This window comes from Gouania willdenowi, chromosome 11 (assembly GCF_900634775.1).
Source record: "Gouania willdenowi chromosome 11, fGouWil2.1, whole genome shotgun sequence".
NCBI classification, from domain to species: domain Eukaryota; kingdom Metazoa; phylum Chordata; class Actinopteri; order Blenniiformes; family Gobiesocidae; genus Gouania; species Gouania willdenowi.
The window spans coordinates 31,526,597-31,541,277 of NC_041054.1; the positions used below are offsets into that span (position 1 = coordinate 31,526,597).

The 14,681-nt window shown below is 39.4% G+C and overlaps 1 protein-coding gene across 1 annotated transcript; it reads right to left on the minus strand.

Annotated features, from left to right (window-relative positions):
• Positions 1–913: 913 nt before the first annotated feature.
• On the minus strand, positions 914–13,637 carry mgat1b (alpha-1,3-mannosyl-glycoprotein 2-beta-N-acetylglucosaminyltransferase b). Its single transcript, XM_028460639.1, has 3 exons — positions 13,332–13,637; positions 3,696–4,784; positions 914–2,961 (listed from the first exon to the last, which is right to left on the minus strand). The coding sequence occupies exons 2-3, from the start codon at positions 4,533–4,535 to the stop codon at positions 2,260–2,262; spliced, it is 1,542 nt and encodes a 513-aa protein (XP_028316440.1). The 5' UTR covers positions 4,536–4,784; positions 13,332–13,637; the 3' UTR covers positions 914–2,259.
• Positions 13,638–14,681: the final 1,044 nt, after the last annotated feature.

The following is a 14,681-nucleotide window of genomic DNA, read 5'->3' on the forward strand; positions in this document are numbered from 1 at the left end:
GGGCATGAAAAATGGTGAATGTGGTTAAATAGACAAAAATAATCTGGTGAAAAGAGGTTAAAAGTGACAATAATGGATCAACATATGTGACATTAGGTGTAAAAGTGGTAGAAATGGTTTATAAGTGATGAACATGTCTGGAACGTGGAAAAAATGTGTAGAAAAGTCATTAAAATGTGATGTAGAAGTGTCAGAAATGGGAGAAATGTAGCAAAAATACATTAAAAGGAGAAAAATGTCAATAAAAAGTGAATAAAATAGGTTAAAATATGGTGAGTTTGGTGGAGTTGTAGAAAAAGGTAAAAATAAGAAAAAAATGGCTCTAATTAAAATATATATATATATTTCTGAGTTTCTTGAAGGCATCTGGTGACCACCTCCCAGTGTCTCACGACCCCCAGGTTGAGAATCACTGCTGTAGAGAACGATTCTTAGTATGAACTTATGTAAACATGCTGTGTGAATGTTTGTGTTCAATAAAAACATATGTTTTGAGGCATTAGTCTATTGTTGGGATTCAGTTAATTATAATTATAGCAATTTATTCTGAAATGTAATAAATAAATAAATATAATATATAAATAAACCCAAGCTTCACGTTTTCTTACAATAAATTATGACTAATTCCAGAAAGTTCATTTTCTCTTCTTTTTGAATAAAATACATCACATTAAAAAAAACTATATATACACATTCATACATTTGTCTTCTGCAAATTATGACGCGAAAGTCAAGGACACATCAAGCAGACGCCTCTGAGGAAGACTGGCAGTTGACAGTGAAAACACTTCAGGAGATCAAAGTAAATTTGAACATATTGTAGTTTATGACCATTAGTTGACATAGAAACCAATAGTGGATCCATACATTGATCAGTGACGCTGAAAAAGAAGAGACTCTTTAAGAATCAGAATCCATATCAAAATAATTTATTTATTCTTTTCATAATGTATTAAAGTTATAAAGACATCAGGCAGTGGTTGAACACATCACCATAGAGAAATGGTCACAGTCACATGAAAACAATGTGCCAAAGCTAAGTACACTACGGTAACATCCTCCTCCTTTAGCCACGCCCACACACAATGATGTGGATTAGCCCAGTCTTTGTTCTGTTGTTCTTATTAAATGTAATCATTTGTTTGAGGAAATGAATCCATTTTAAAAGTTATTATTGTAGTAAATCTGCACTGAGCACATGTCGCGTTATTAAACTATTACAAACACTGAATTCATGAGATAAAACACTTTAATTAGTCAAATTAAAGTGTCACAAAATCTAACATTTGTATTTGACGTTTATAATTTAATAAACTTACACATCAGTGTCTCCTTCTATTAGGACTGTGAGCCTGGGCTGGGGTCAATCATTATTATTAATTACAACTATGACATCATTAGAATTGGAAAATAATGTTGCTGTTGTGATCAATTTATTTGTAATTGAGCTCAGATAATGGACTCTGTAATTGTAAAACTTTCAATTACAATGTAATTAAACACAAACCTGGTGAACCATGTTCTATGTCTGACACATACGTAGTTATTATTAAAATATGTTTCAGATTAACTTTACCTGTTACTTCTCTACAGGATCATTTTATCTTTATTAAAAATATATAAAACTATGTTTATAGTGACAGAAAAAAGGCTCAGAGCCCACACCATAAATATCAATATATTCATTGATTAGGAAACCTAACAAGGTCATCAATAGATGAGGAACTAATTAGATGACAGATAATATTGAACTGAATATTGAATTGACTTGAGGAAATTATTTGTAATTGAACATAGATAATTGAAGTCGTAATTGAACAGTTGACCCCAACCCTGCTGTGAGCCCACCTTCATCAGATCATCTCTGTAAGGAACCAGGAAGTAGTAACACTATCCAATAGTTATAAGTCATGTGACCTCACTGTGTGTGTGTGTGTGTGTTTCAGGTCTGAAGTGTGCAGAACAAACACGGTGTAGCATTAGCAGCAAAGGCTAGTCTGAACATGTGGCTAATGACAATGAAAACACATTAATGTGATATTTTATCTCTTCTTTTTCTCTGTGGTATTGATTCTACTTTTATTAATGTCAGGTCAATATTTTTAGAAAACACACCAATCATGTACTTAAGAAGCAAGGCACGTGGCCAATGGTCGGTACGTAGCATCGTCGCTAACGCTAAAGAACATCAGTGTTATGAAAGCCAATGTGTGGATTTATTTCCAGGTTTTCTTTGGTCTGACAGAGTCAGGCTTTAGTTCAGCTCCAGCTGATGTCGTAGTGGTTCCAGCCCGGGGGTGGAGCCAAGAACATCCTCCTACCTTTGTAGACGAAGCTGACCACGCCCCTGTAGCCTGTACGAGGAACCCCAGACTTTAAATCATCCATCACGCCCAGGTTCCTAGCGAACACTTTGAAGCTGTCTCTGGTGGAGTACTGGACCCTGTAGGGTCCTGGTCCCCTCACGGCCCCCGACCTCTGCAGATCCTCCATCTTCACCAGCGGAGCTTCATAAACATCTCTGATAAACTTCTCATCATAGTTCTCTCGTAGTAAAAAGGACAAATCATGTTTGGTAAAAGGCACAAATTCCGTGTTTAGCTTAATGTATCTCAGGTACTGGTCAAAGAACTGACCTAAACTCACGCCTTTCCTGCCAAACGTCATGGTACGAGATATTTCAGGACGGATGCAGGAGCGCTCCTTCCTCTGCTCCGGCTGACGCATCCAGTCGTCCCAGAACGCAGACGGCCACTTGGGCTCCAGCTCGTCCCACATCTCCTTCAGGAGCATCCACCCCAACCCGGGAAAGAAATCGGTCCTGTAGAGGAGCTGGGCCTGGGTGGGATCCACCGAAGCGTCTCTGCCGTTATCGTTCCAGGCTGAGACGCACCACAGGCTGGGGTCGGCGCGCAGGATGGGGTACAGGGCTCGGAAATACTCAAAGAAGTCTGGAGCCACCTGGAGCAGGAAGAAGTTATTCATTCAGTGTCTGTGGAGTGTTCACACCTAAAGCCAGTGCTTCTCAAAGTGTGGGGCGAGCCCCCTAGTGGGGGCAACAAACGGGAGGAAATGTTCAATTTAATGCCAATCTTTTTAAACATGACGGCGTATTAGGGCCACATTAAAATAAAATAAAAATCTGGGCACTACCAGTCATTAAAGTCATAATACTTTTTTACATTAAAGTCATAATATTTTTACATTAAAGTCATAATATTTTTACATTAAAGTCAATATTGTTATATTAGTCATAATATTTTTACATTAAAGTCATAACATTTTTACATTAAAGTCATAATATTTTTACATTAAAGTCAATATTTTTACATTAAAGTCATAATATTTTTACATTAAAGTCAATATTGTTATATTAGTCATAATATTTTTACATTAAAGTCATAACATTTTTACATTAAAGTCATAACATTTTTACATTAAAGTCTTAATATTTTTACATTAAAGTCTTAATATTTTTACATTAAAGTCTTAATATTTTTTTACATTAAAGTCATAATATTTTTACATTAAAGTCATAATATTTTTACAATAAAGTCATAATATTTTTATATTAAAGTCATAATATTTTTAGAGTAAAGTCGTCATTTTATGAGAATAAAGATGTAATATTATTAAAGTTGTAATGACCCTTTAGAACATGTGAACATTCACAGAAACAGGAAGTAGTGACTCACCTCTAGATCGTCCTCCACTATAACCACTGTGGACTGGGAGAAGGTGTTAAACACCTGGTTCAGGGCCCAGCGGTAATGTCTGGCGATCTTATAGTAGCCCTGGAACTTCCTGTGCTCCGGTCGCACCTTGATGTCCGACAGGTCGGGCTGGCTGATGTGGGTCACCTGATCTCCGTAGGAAGCGACGACGCGGGCGGTCTCTGCGTGGCCACAGTCCTGGCTGACGATGATTGGGTAGAGCTGTGGAGAGGGGCGGTACTGGATGAGTCTGTCTAGGCTGCGTTTGACCGTCACCCTGTCACAGGCGATGACCAGGACGGGGATGACCACTGGGGCTGGAGACGTGGACGTGGAGGGGTCTTTAGTTCCAGGAACCTGGTTCTGTTGGGACCTGGAGTCTGAGGGGGCCGTAGGAGGAGGTTTCTGTGTGCGTTTGGCTTCACTTTGCTCCCTGACGGTCACGCTGGTTTTAGGAAGCGCTGTGTCTGGGGGCTGGTGGAGAACCTCAGGTTGAACACCTTTTTTATGGTCCGTTTCTCTCTTCCCTAAGTCCCTCTGTCGGGCCCACACCGCCCTGAGACTTTCTATCTGTTTAAGGAGCTTCTTCTGCGTATCCAGCTGTAGCTCCACCTCCTCAGCCAGACGGATCACTTCCCCAGCCAGGTGGGCGCCCCCCCCTCGCCCCAGACCCCACTCTTCTTTCCCTCCGGGCTCAGCTCCGCCTCCTTCTCCGAGGCGTCCAATGGGAGGGCGACCCCATAGGTAGAGCAGGAGCAAAGCGTTCCAGGCCACAAACAGGAAAGCACCACATAGTATGAGAGAACCTTTTTTACGAACCATGGCCTAAAGAAGCTCAACGTGAACAGAACAGGGAGAGGAGGAAGCAGATACTCTGTCACCTTAGTCACTTCATCCTGTCATTGGTTCATCAACTTATCACAGCTACTGTTCACTTTAGAACAACTCCACACAGTGTTTGGGGGAAACGGAGGCGTCCCATTGGACCACACAGAGAACGCTCCGAAGGTGTGCAGAGACAGGACAAGTAGGGGAACAGGACATCTTGGATGCTATCATTCAGCCGTTACCCTGGAAACAGAACAACAATCAGTCAGGAACAGGAATCAGAGTAAACATGTTCATATTATAGATTTATATATTCATCACTTCAACTTTAAAGAAAAGATTGAAGACTTTTCACACGACCGGGGGGTCAAAGGTCAGAGATAATAACGTAAACAAGCTTGTTTATTACAACCTAACAATGTTTATGTTATTCCAGAGATCTTTAGTGTTTTAATAGTGTCTATTATTAATATTACGGGCGACCGTGGCTCAGGTGGTAGAGGGTCGTCTTCTGATCGAGAGGTTGGGGGTTCGATCCCAGTACCTGACTATGTGTCGAAGTGTCCTTGGGCAAGACACTGAACCCTAAGTTGCTCCCAGTGGTTGACTAGCGCCTTGCATGTCAGTCCTGTCCCACTGGTGAATGAGCAGATATGTAAAGCTTTGAGACTGTTTCAGTGGTGATAAAGATCTATATAAATCATGTTCATTTACCATTTTACACATATTCAGACTGGAGGAGGGATCTGAACAGCTAATCAGAGGATGTTTGATCAAACCCAGCTCAGAGTTAAGTCCAGGTTTAACCTGAGAGTCTGGTTCCATTAAGTCGGGTTCTAACTGGAACAAAACACCTTGGTTACCATGGTAACAGTCCGTGGGTCAAACCTGCTCCTGACCAGGTTTAATCTGCTGAGTCACTCTCATGAAACCACGTCATCATTATTAAAGAAGTCATTTAGTGATGTTTTAAAACACTCAATAAAGACTTCTGTTATACTTGAAATACCACTTTAATACGGTATTAATACAGAATATAATGATAAATGTTTAAATATGATTTTAAACCGATACAGATGATGATATAATCATTATTACAGGTTTAATGTGTAGCGTATTATTAATGATATCACAGTCTCCATGTGTTTAAAACATCAGTAATAATATATAATATATACGTGTGTATCATCACCTCTGTTTACCACACGGTATAAATGTGTTTATTTATTGATCAGAGATTAATAATGAGAAAGCTGTGGATATACAGAGAGGGAGGGGCTTCAGGGAGAGGGCGGAGCACTAAGGCTCCCAATCACTAAGATACACTATCACTTTAAGAGATGTGCACACAGTGCACGTACCTCACGTGCACAGCTCACCTGTACCTGAAGCGTCTACAGTGTTGGATGTGACATCCAACAGCATCCAACAGCACAGCTGAGCTGCTCCCTCTGTTCATTAGAATTTAATGTTTAGTGTTGAGTTCATCAAACACTCATTAGTCTCATTAATTATATATTATTTAATTATGAGTTACATCTCTTTTGTGTGATCACATGATCAGTTGTTTTCTGTGATAAATTGACTAAATAACACCAACCCTTTACTACTTTTAAAATGTTCAAAGCACAAACTTTTTAAACACGTCCGTCCTTTATTGTCACTGCTCAGTAACAGATGATGTCACATCCTGTTGGTCTCAGCATTGGTTTCTATTGGCTGTTTAGTCATCGTTTAAAAGCTGCAGCGCATCCGCCCTCACGTCTGTAATCATTAAATCTGTGATCGATCTCATGGGTCTAATGAAGACGTGTATTTAATCTAAACACTGTCAGCTGATTGGCTGAGCTGGAGAGCTCCAAGCTGAGAAGAGTTTGATGGAATGGGAAAAGGGGCGTAGTCATGAACGGCTTTAAACCAGGTTTAAACTGTAGGCCTGGCTCTACTAAGAACACTTTGATGAAAGACCCCCCAGCAGTGTGAAGCAAGGGCAGTCCCCTTGTTTCCACACAGGTGACCCCAGGTGAATGACAACACAGAATACTCCAGCGGTCGGAATTCAGACCCTACCTGGGAATGATGCACATATCTGAGCATTTTAGTCAAACTCATATCGATAAATCAATTAACCGGACGATAAATAAAATGAACTCAGTAAGTTTGCCGGCCTCGGTATATTGTCATATGCGTGCGTATTTGGTGGCACGCCTGTCGGCTGCAGATGCTAGTGTTAGCAACGGATATTAAACAACAGATAACTGAGTTCTAATTATTTATCAGTGAACCTGCAGCGTAATTACTCTATAATAGTATTCCACAGCCAGGTAATCTTAGGTTTAGGTCAATCAAACAGTTACAGTAGATGCAGTAACTCTGGACCTACTACGTAGCTTCTGATTGATACGCCGGCTACACCCAGCGGCCTGTGAAGCAGTGGAGCCTGTTACTCACGGTGCACGCCAGTGGACGAGACGTAAGCGGTGTGATTGGAAGCAGAAGCGAGGATGCTGAGTGGGGCTAGCATCCAAGCTAAATCTAAGTATTTAGTTTCCCTCGTCTTTAGCCTCCAAACAGACTGGATGAGGAGGGTTCACCGTCAGCACCTGCATGTTTGTTCTACTAGTACAGTGCCTGTTGGAAGTATGCATTCATGTGGGAGCATAAGGGGTATATTTGTGGGTGCAAAATGTGGTGCAATTTTCCTGGTTTAATTCTATGGGACATGTGCATGATAAATGTGTTCGTTGTGTTTTTTACTCCCTTTTATATTTTTTTGTTTGGTATATTGTTCAGTAATGTATGTTTTTTGGAGTCATTATGTGTATTTTTTGTATCTTTCTGTTATGTTTTTGTATAATTATTGTTTCTGTTGCCATTGTAGTGTGATTCTGGAGTCATTTTGTGTATTTTTTGTATAAATATTGTTTAGTTTTTTGTTTTATTTTACTCATTTAGTATATTTTTATTATAAATACTGTGTGTGTGTGTGTGTGTGTGTGTGTGTGTGTGTGTGTGTATAAGATTGTTTGGTGTATTCTTTTTTAAATGTATGCTGTTTGGAGTAATTTTGTGTGTTTTTGGAGCCTTTTTGTATATTTTTATGCATTTCTGTTGTCATTTTGTGTACTTTTTGTATAAATATTGTTTAGTTTTTTGTTTTATTTTACTCATTGAGTATATTTTTATTATAAATAAATAAATACCTTGTGTGTGTGTTCCTGTGAAATGTTTGAGACGCTGATAACCAAACTCCATAGACATTGCAGCATTGCAACATTAAAGTATTATGTACATTCGGCTGTCTTTTTAAAAAACTAAAATCATTTTTTACCTTTGAACCGAGTGGTCAGAGCTTAGCTTCCATGCACGGCACCACAGATAATCTGTAGTTTTCCAGATGGAGAATTGAACGGGTTGAGAAACGTGTCTGCTAAAGACTCACCAGTGGCTGATGGTTTCATATGATCTATTCAGAGAGCTCCAGTGTCTCGGTCTAAACTATATTCTTCTCTATCACAGTCCGTGTCTGCTTGGCTGTGTGCGCAGCGATTGGCTCTGGCCGCACACGTGACTCTTGCTCGTGTGAGGAGCTGTGCAGTGAAATAGATATAGATGGTGCGCTAGCGCCCCCTCACACCCTGAGGTCAAGAATTGAATAGGTTTCATTTCGGGGCCGTCCAGAGGTGAAATAAAATTAAAATAAACATTTTGAAATGACTAAATTACTCTAAAATAACAGATACACACACTCGGGGTATTTGGAACCCTGTTGACCGAGTATCAGGTTGAACTCTCACCGCGTCTGAGAGATATTTGCTCCACACACACGTACACAGACGTTCCTTGCTTTTAAAGATAGATAGCAGAATAAACAGAGTAAACTAGAAACTATTTGGTCCATTCTGTTTGGTTTAAGACTGAATGAAAACAAAACAGAATGAAACAGGAGGGGGCGGGGCCACTAGCATTGTTGTTTACAAAGGTTCTAACTGGATTAGAAGTGATACCTGTTAAGGAATGTACAACTATATTATATACCTCTGTGTCTCAATATTTATCATTTATTCCAAGTGCTATTTAGTTTTTTGATAGAGACGTGATAAACTCTTTAATTTATTGCTTTGGTTGTGTGTAGTTTTATATTTGAGGTGTTTTTTTTCTTAACAGAGAAAGGGTTTATTTTATTGTTTTTATTTGTGATATTTATTAAAGTGCATTTTTTTTCTGAGTTTATTTTAATTGTTTGTTTTATTTGTTTAAAATATTTAAAAGTTCTTGACATTCCAATGGTAAAAAATACTAATGAGAAATACAAGTTAATTGCATTTGAAAAGGTGTACTTGCATTATTATATGTTATTATTATATTAGTGATTAATTTGGTCTAAAAAATGTCAACAATATCGTTTATCGGCAATAATTTGTGGGACAATATATTGTCCAGCAAAATCTGTTATCGGCCCAGGCCTAACTGTAAAATGTATTTGAAAAGCGCTAATAAATCATATATTACTGTATTATTATCCCCGCCATAAAGTGTGAAGGAGGATATAGGTTTGAGCTCTGGACAGCTTTTCTCAGAAACTGTTTAATATACGATAACCTAATTCAGTGTGTGTCAGGATATCAATACGTTGATAGAGTTTGAAAATGAGAAGCGTGCAATTATTTCCTCTGGAGTTAATGTCCTTTTTTTTTTTTAACTCTGTTCGAGGTATCTTCATAGGGGACAGCTGTTTTAGAAACCGTTTAAGATAGTTAGTAATTGTATATTCTGATGTGATCATAATTTATTATGTATACGTCTAAGATCTTAGATTTAGGACATTTAGGAAAAAGTTGAGTTATAATGAAAACCAATCTGGAGGGGGATGTTGATGACTGTCTACTTGTAATTGAGGGACAAGTGTGAAAAGAACAGGATGAGTTCTCACTTTGAAAAGGTACATTTATGAGGTCCACCATTCACTAACCAGGCCAATTATTATTTTTAATAAGCTATTATTATTATATTACATTTACAAATTTAAAGGAAGTTCACAAGATGGACAGTAAACAGTTTGAAAAGTCAGGAAAAGCCTGAATTTTCAGCTCTTGTGCAGCTTTAGCTTTAGCAGCATTAGCTTTAGCAGCATTAGCTTTAGCAGCATTAGCTTTAGCATCTAACTGTCTTTCTGCCTCGCAGACTGATACCACATTTATGCAAAAAATCTTTTAAGCAATCAATGCCCCAACGGGAAAAATAATCTAAATCTCGCTGTCAGCCATGGAGAGTTTATACCTCTTGACCTTTGACCTCAGTTGCGAGAACTGAACAAGAGCGAGATTTGTGTGTGTGTGAAAATGCTTATTGTGTACTTTTTAGAAAGCGACTGAATTCCTTCGGTACTACCTGGTACCGATTCACGTGAAATCAAAAGATGGTATGTTTGGTACTTAAACGCATCATTGTGACTGTGAGGGAGTGGAAGAGTACAAGCAGTACCTGAACACAACATTACACACACAACAGCGTAGCTGAGGGTTCAGTAACAGCTGATAAAAAGGTTCTGCAGACTGAACACACACACACACACACACACACACACACACACACACACACACACACACACACACACACACACACACACACACACACACACACACACACACACACACACACACACACACACACACACACACACACACACACACACACACACCTCTTTAATCTGACTCTCCTTCACCTCGTAACCGCACAGCTAAAATATACAAACAGGCTCCTCCCACACACAGTTCTTAGGATAAACAGGATTAGAACTAACTAAGCTCTGGCCCTAGCAGTAGCACCCAACCAAAACTTGCTTCATTTGGTCGAAAAGTGTGTAACAAAGACGCTGACTCAGCTTTCAGAGCCGTAGACCAGGCTAGTCGCTGTGTTCCAGCAGACACAGAAATATGTTCATTTTTAGGTTCACATAGGTTTTTATTACCTCTGTGCACAAATAAAATATAGACAATACAACATAGAGCAGCTTTCTATTTTTTTGCAGTTATTTAAAAAAAAAAAAAAAGCACTAGTTCAGGTTTTCATCATGAAGAAAATGTTACAATATACAATACAAACAGATGTTTGTTATTATGAGAGATAAATATGGTAAATTGGAGCATTTAGATTTAATTATTTACCATTTATTACTAGGGTTGGGCACCGAGAACCGGTTCCAAAAATGATAAACTACGGGGACGCACTTCCTCCACCTCTGGGTCCTAGTGCCTGCCAGTCGGTGAAGCCTGTTCCGTTTACCGAGGTCCGTGTGTGTTTAATAAGTCTGTGTGTGTTTAATAAGTCTGTGTGTGTTTAATAAGTCTGTGTGTGGGGCGGTGTGTAGCTCAGTGGGTTGAGCGCCCGCCCCATGTACGGAGGCTGTAGTTCCTCACCTGCAGCAGGTCCAGGTTCGATTCCCGGCCTGGGACCCTTTCCTGCGTGTCATTCCCTGCTCTCTCTCACCCCCTTCCTGTCAAGCAACTGTCATATAAAGGCCACTAGAGCCAAAAAAATCCTTTAAAAAAAAAAAAAAAAAAAAAAAATAAGTCTGTGTGTGTCTACATGTTTATGTCTCTGTCCATCCACACTTTTCATTATATTCATGTCTTTTAAGGCTTTATTACATAATATCAGCTGTAGTCCGGGCCGCCACCATCTTGGTTTATGTCGTCACCTGCGCGTCATCACCACAAGTCGCGCAAGCGCAAAATGACTCATAACTGTAAAGAGGTTTTATATTAGTCTATTATCTTTTTAAAGTGGTGTTTTTTTGTGGCTTCAGACTCCAATTACATTTACTGTATGTATATAATATGTTCCCTACAATAAAAACAGGTTCATAATATAATTATTTTTTATAGTTTCTGTTTCCACTGTATCAGAATAATAATAATAATTCTCAACAAAAACTATTGATTGATTTGTCACATGACTGTTCCAGGGTTTGAGTTTGTTTTATTTAGTTTCACATCTACCTGTAGCTCTATGTTTTTTAAACTGATGACAACTTGTTTGTAGTTTTATTTCAGAAAGTTTCACTTTTAGTTACAGTTGGAAACCTTTGTTAATTTAATATCCTAGTTACATTACAGTAACCACATTAAACTATATTAACTAAGTGAATTAATAAAAATAACCTGTTTAAAGGCTTTTTCAAATAAAAAAAATTATCCTGTGAAATCTGTGACCTGTTGACCTGCACAACTCAAAGAATCGGAATCGAGAATCGTTCCGAACAGGAACCGAAATTCAGAATCGGAATCAGAATCGTTAAAATCCAAACGATGCCAACACTATTTATTACCACACAAAAGTACAGGAAATAGATACTGATTCACAGGTACACAGTATCAGTTCAAATGTGAAAGATACCATTACTAACAGCAGTAAAACCCCAATTAGTGGTCCACGGGCCAGATCCGGCCCACTGGGGCCATTTGTCTGTCCCCCACCGACCGGGACACAGTGACACTACTGATGGATGGATTATGTTTGTCAGAGCTGTCAACAATGTCACCGGCTTCCTGTGACGCGTTCTCTAAGAACGACGATCCAGGTGTTCCAGGTGTGGAGAGAGAGACTGTTTCATATCTTAAAAACAAAGAACATTCAGTCCATTTTGAATCAAAGCTGAGTCTTTTTGCTCCTGTCAGATATTTCTGTACTTAAAGGATCATAGGGCTCATGGGTCTCTTGCGTGCACTGCGCCCCGTTTGTGTTTCACTTTCTCTTGTGAACTGTGCGCTGATCTAATGATGACATTATCAGTTGTTTGTTAATAAAATCTGTTTACCACTAAAACAAACATAAATATGTCATTTCTTTAAGAAAAAATAAAGTTTTCACTGTTGGTCGGATGATGAAAATGTGTCCCGATCCGTACTCCAACTGTGACAGTTATTTATTTACTCGCTGTTCATGTGCGCATGCCTCTGCGTACATCTGCAGAACCAAACAGTAGTTTAGTCCACTGTGCTTGTCTTCTTTCAGTCTCCAAGACGACTTCTTCTCATTCTTCTTTATTTCTGGTATTAAGATGTTTCTCAGTCGAGAACGCACACTACCATCAGCGTCATTAGACTTCACGTCTGCAGAACTGCGTGAGAAGTTTGTGCCCAGAACAGGAGAACAAAATGTATCACAATGTGTTGAAGGCAACAGGTAGAAATGTGTGTGGACTCTTTGTCTTTGGTTTATAACGTTTCATCAACCATTAGCATTAAAAAAAAAAACTTTAAATTCATGTTTATTTTTGACACAAATCCTGCCCTATGCTCCTATAAAGATACCATTAGTTATAGAACACAATAAAGACATGGTTCTGCGATCAATAACTTCTGATTGAGTTAGTTCTATGAACTACTGTGGGAGAAGACTGAAGGAGCTTCTGTCTCCATGGTGGAAACATCTAATCCAGTTAGTGAAGCTAATCCAAGGCTCTGTAATCCAGGAAAGTGACAACAGCTGCTAAACTAACACAGATTTAGATGCTAACAGATGATATCACTGCTAACACAGATTTAGATTTAGATGCTAACACTGCTTCATGCTCGGTAGGAACTACTCTACTGGGTTCTTCCATCAAACAGGTGAATCACAGGTGATGGAGGTCAAACTATCCCAGTGTTAAATCTGACTCGTTAAAAACACGAGCTGAGCTGCATTCAAAGCCTGTTCTTTAGCAGCTAACCTCTTAGCTATGATGCTAACGCTGCTATATAAAGTTATGTCTCTGATGTCACACTTGTGGACACAAACACTCACCTTTGTACCATCTCTGAACGAACACAGGTGGGTCCCCGGACCTCATTGAGCTGCAGCCCTTTTCCAGGTTAGCATGTTAGCTAGGCGCTGCTAGCAGCTGGAGCCGCCCCAGAGCTCTGCTGCTGCCCGGTGAAGCTGCGCATCCTGAGGCCGCTGCACCTCCAGCGCTAAAAACCATCACCCTCTCATCGGCTCAGGAACATAATGAGACGAGTTAGCATTAGCAGACAGTTAGCATTAGCAGAGCCTTCCCTCCCCGGGCACTGACAGCAGCAGCTCATTGGAGGACGCTGATCGTGTTTCTTCTTCGCTGGTGTTTTACGGAGGTTACAATCACACTCTGGTCATTAGCGCCACCTGTGGCCGAACAGAAGAAGACACCTGGAGCAAGAAGCTGCTGGGTCATTTCAACAAACAACCTACCTGAAATGTTTACCAATTGTTCAGTGATTATCCAATATTCACACTGTAAATGTTTAGTTTGATCTGATGAACACTTTTTGAGATATGGACAATTTAGTGAGGGGGGGCGTGTCCTAGAAAACTTCCTTCAACTAAACCATGACAAGATGGAGGTGATTGTCTTTGGTAACAATGAAAAGAGGACTGCTGTCAGCAAGTATCTGAGTCTGGATCTTTAGAAGATAAAGACCAAGTCAAAAACCTTGGTGTTCTGATTGACTCAGATCTGACATTCAGCATCAGATCAAATCTATCACAAAAACATCTTCTACCACCTAAAGAACATCTCCAGAGTGAAAGGTTTAATGACTCAGAAAGATCAGGAGAAACTGGTCCATGCTTTTATCTCCAGCAGACTGGACTATTGTAATGGTCTTCATCAAACATCTACAGCTGGTTCAGAACGCTGCAGCTCAGGTCTGAAGCAGAACAAAGAGGTCAGAACACATTACACTGGCTCCCAGTCAGCCTCAGAGGAGACTGTAAAGTTCTGCTGCTGGTTATAAATGTGTGAATGGGTTTGGTCCAGAATACATCAGTGAGATGTTAGTCAGGTATGAACCCAGCAGGTCTCTGAGATCTATGGACACAGGTCAGATAGTGGAGCCCAGAGCTCACAGTAACCATGGTGATGCTGTGTTTAGTTGTTATGCTGCAAAGAAGTGGAACAAACTGCAGCAGAGCTGAAGTCAGCATCACATGTGAACATTTTTAAATCAAAGTTAAATGAACTTTTTTTCTCTACTGTGTATGATTGATAGAGATTTATGGTCATGATGATGTCATGATTTTAAATGTTTTGTTGCCTACTTTAATGTTCTTATTGATTTTAAGCTGTTGTACTTTTTGATCATGTAAAGCACATTGACTTGCCTTGGTTATGAAATG

Bases quoted from the DNA above. Each gene is read 5' to 3' on its own strand.
- mgat1b (XM_028460639.1), bottom strand. From the start codon at position 4,535: ATGGTTCGTAAAAAAGGTTCTCTCATACTATGTGGTGCTTTCCTGTTT. The intron at 2,962-3,695 runs GTGAGTCACTAC...TTCCTGCTCCAG, and splicing joins TAGTGGAGGACGATCTAGAG to GTGGCTCCAGACTTCTTTGA.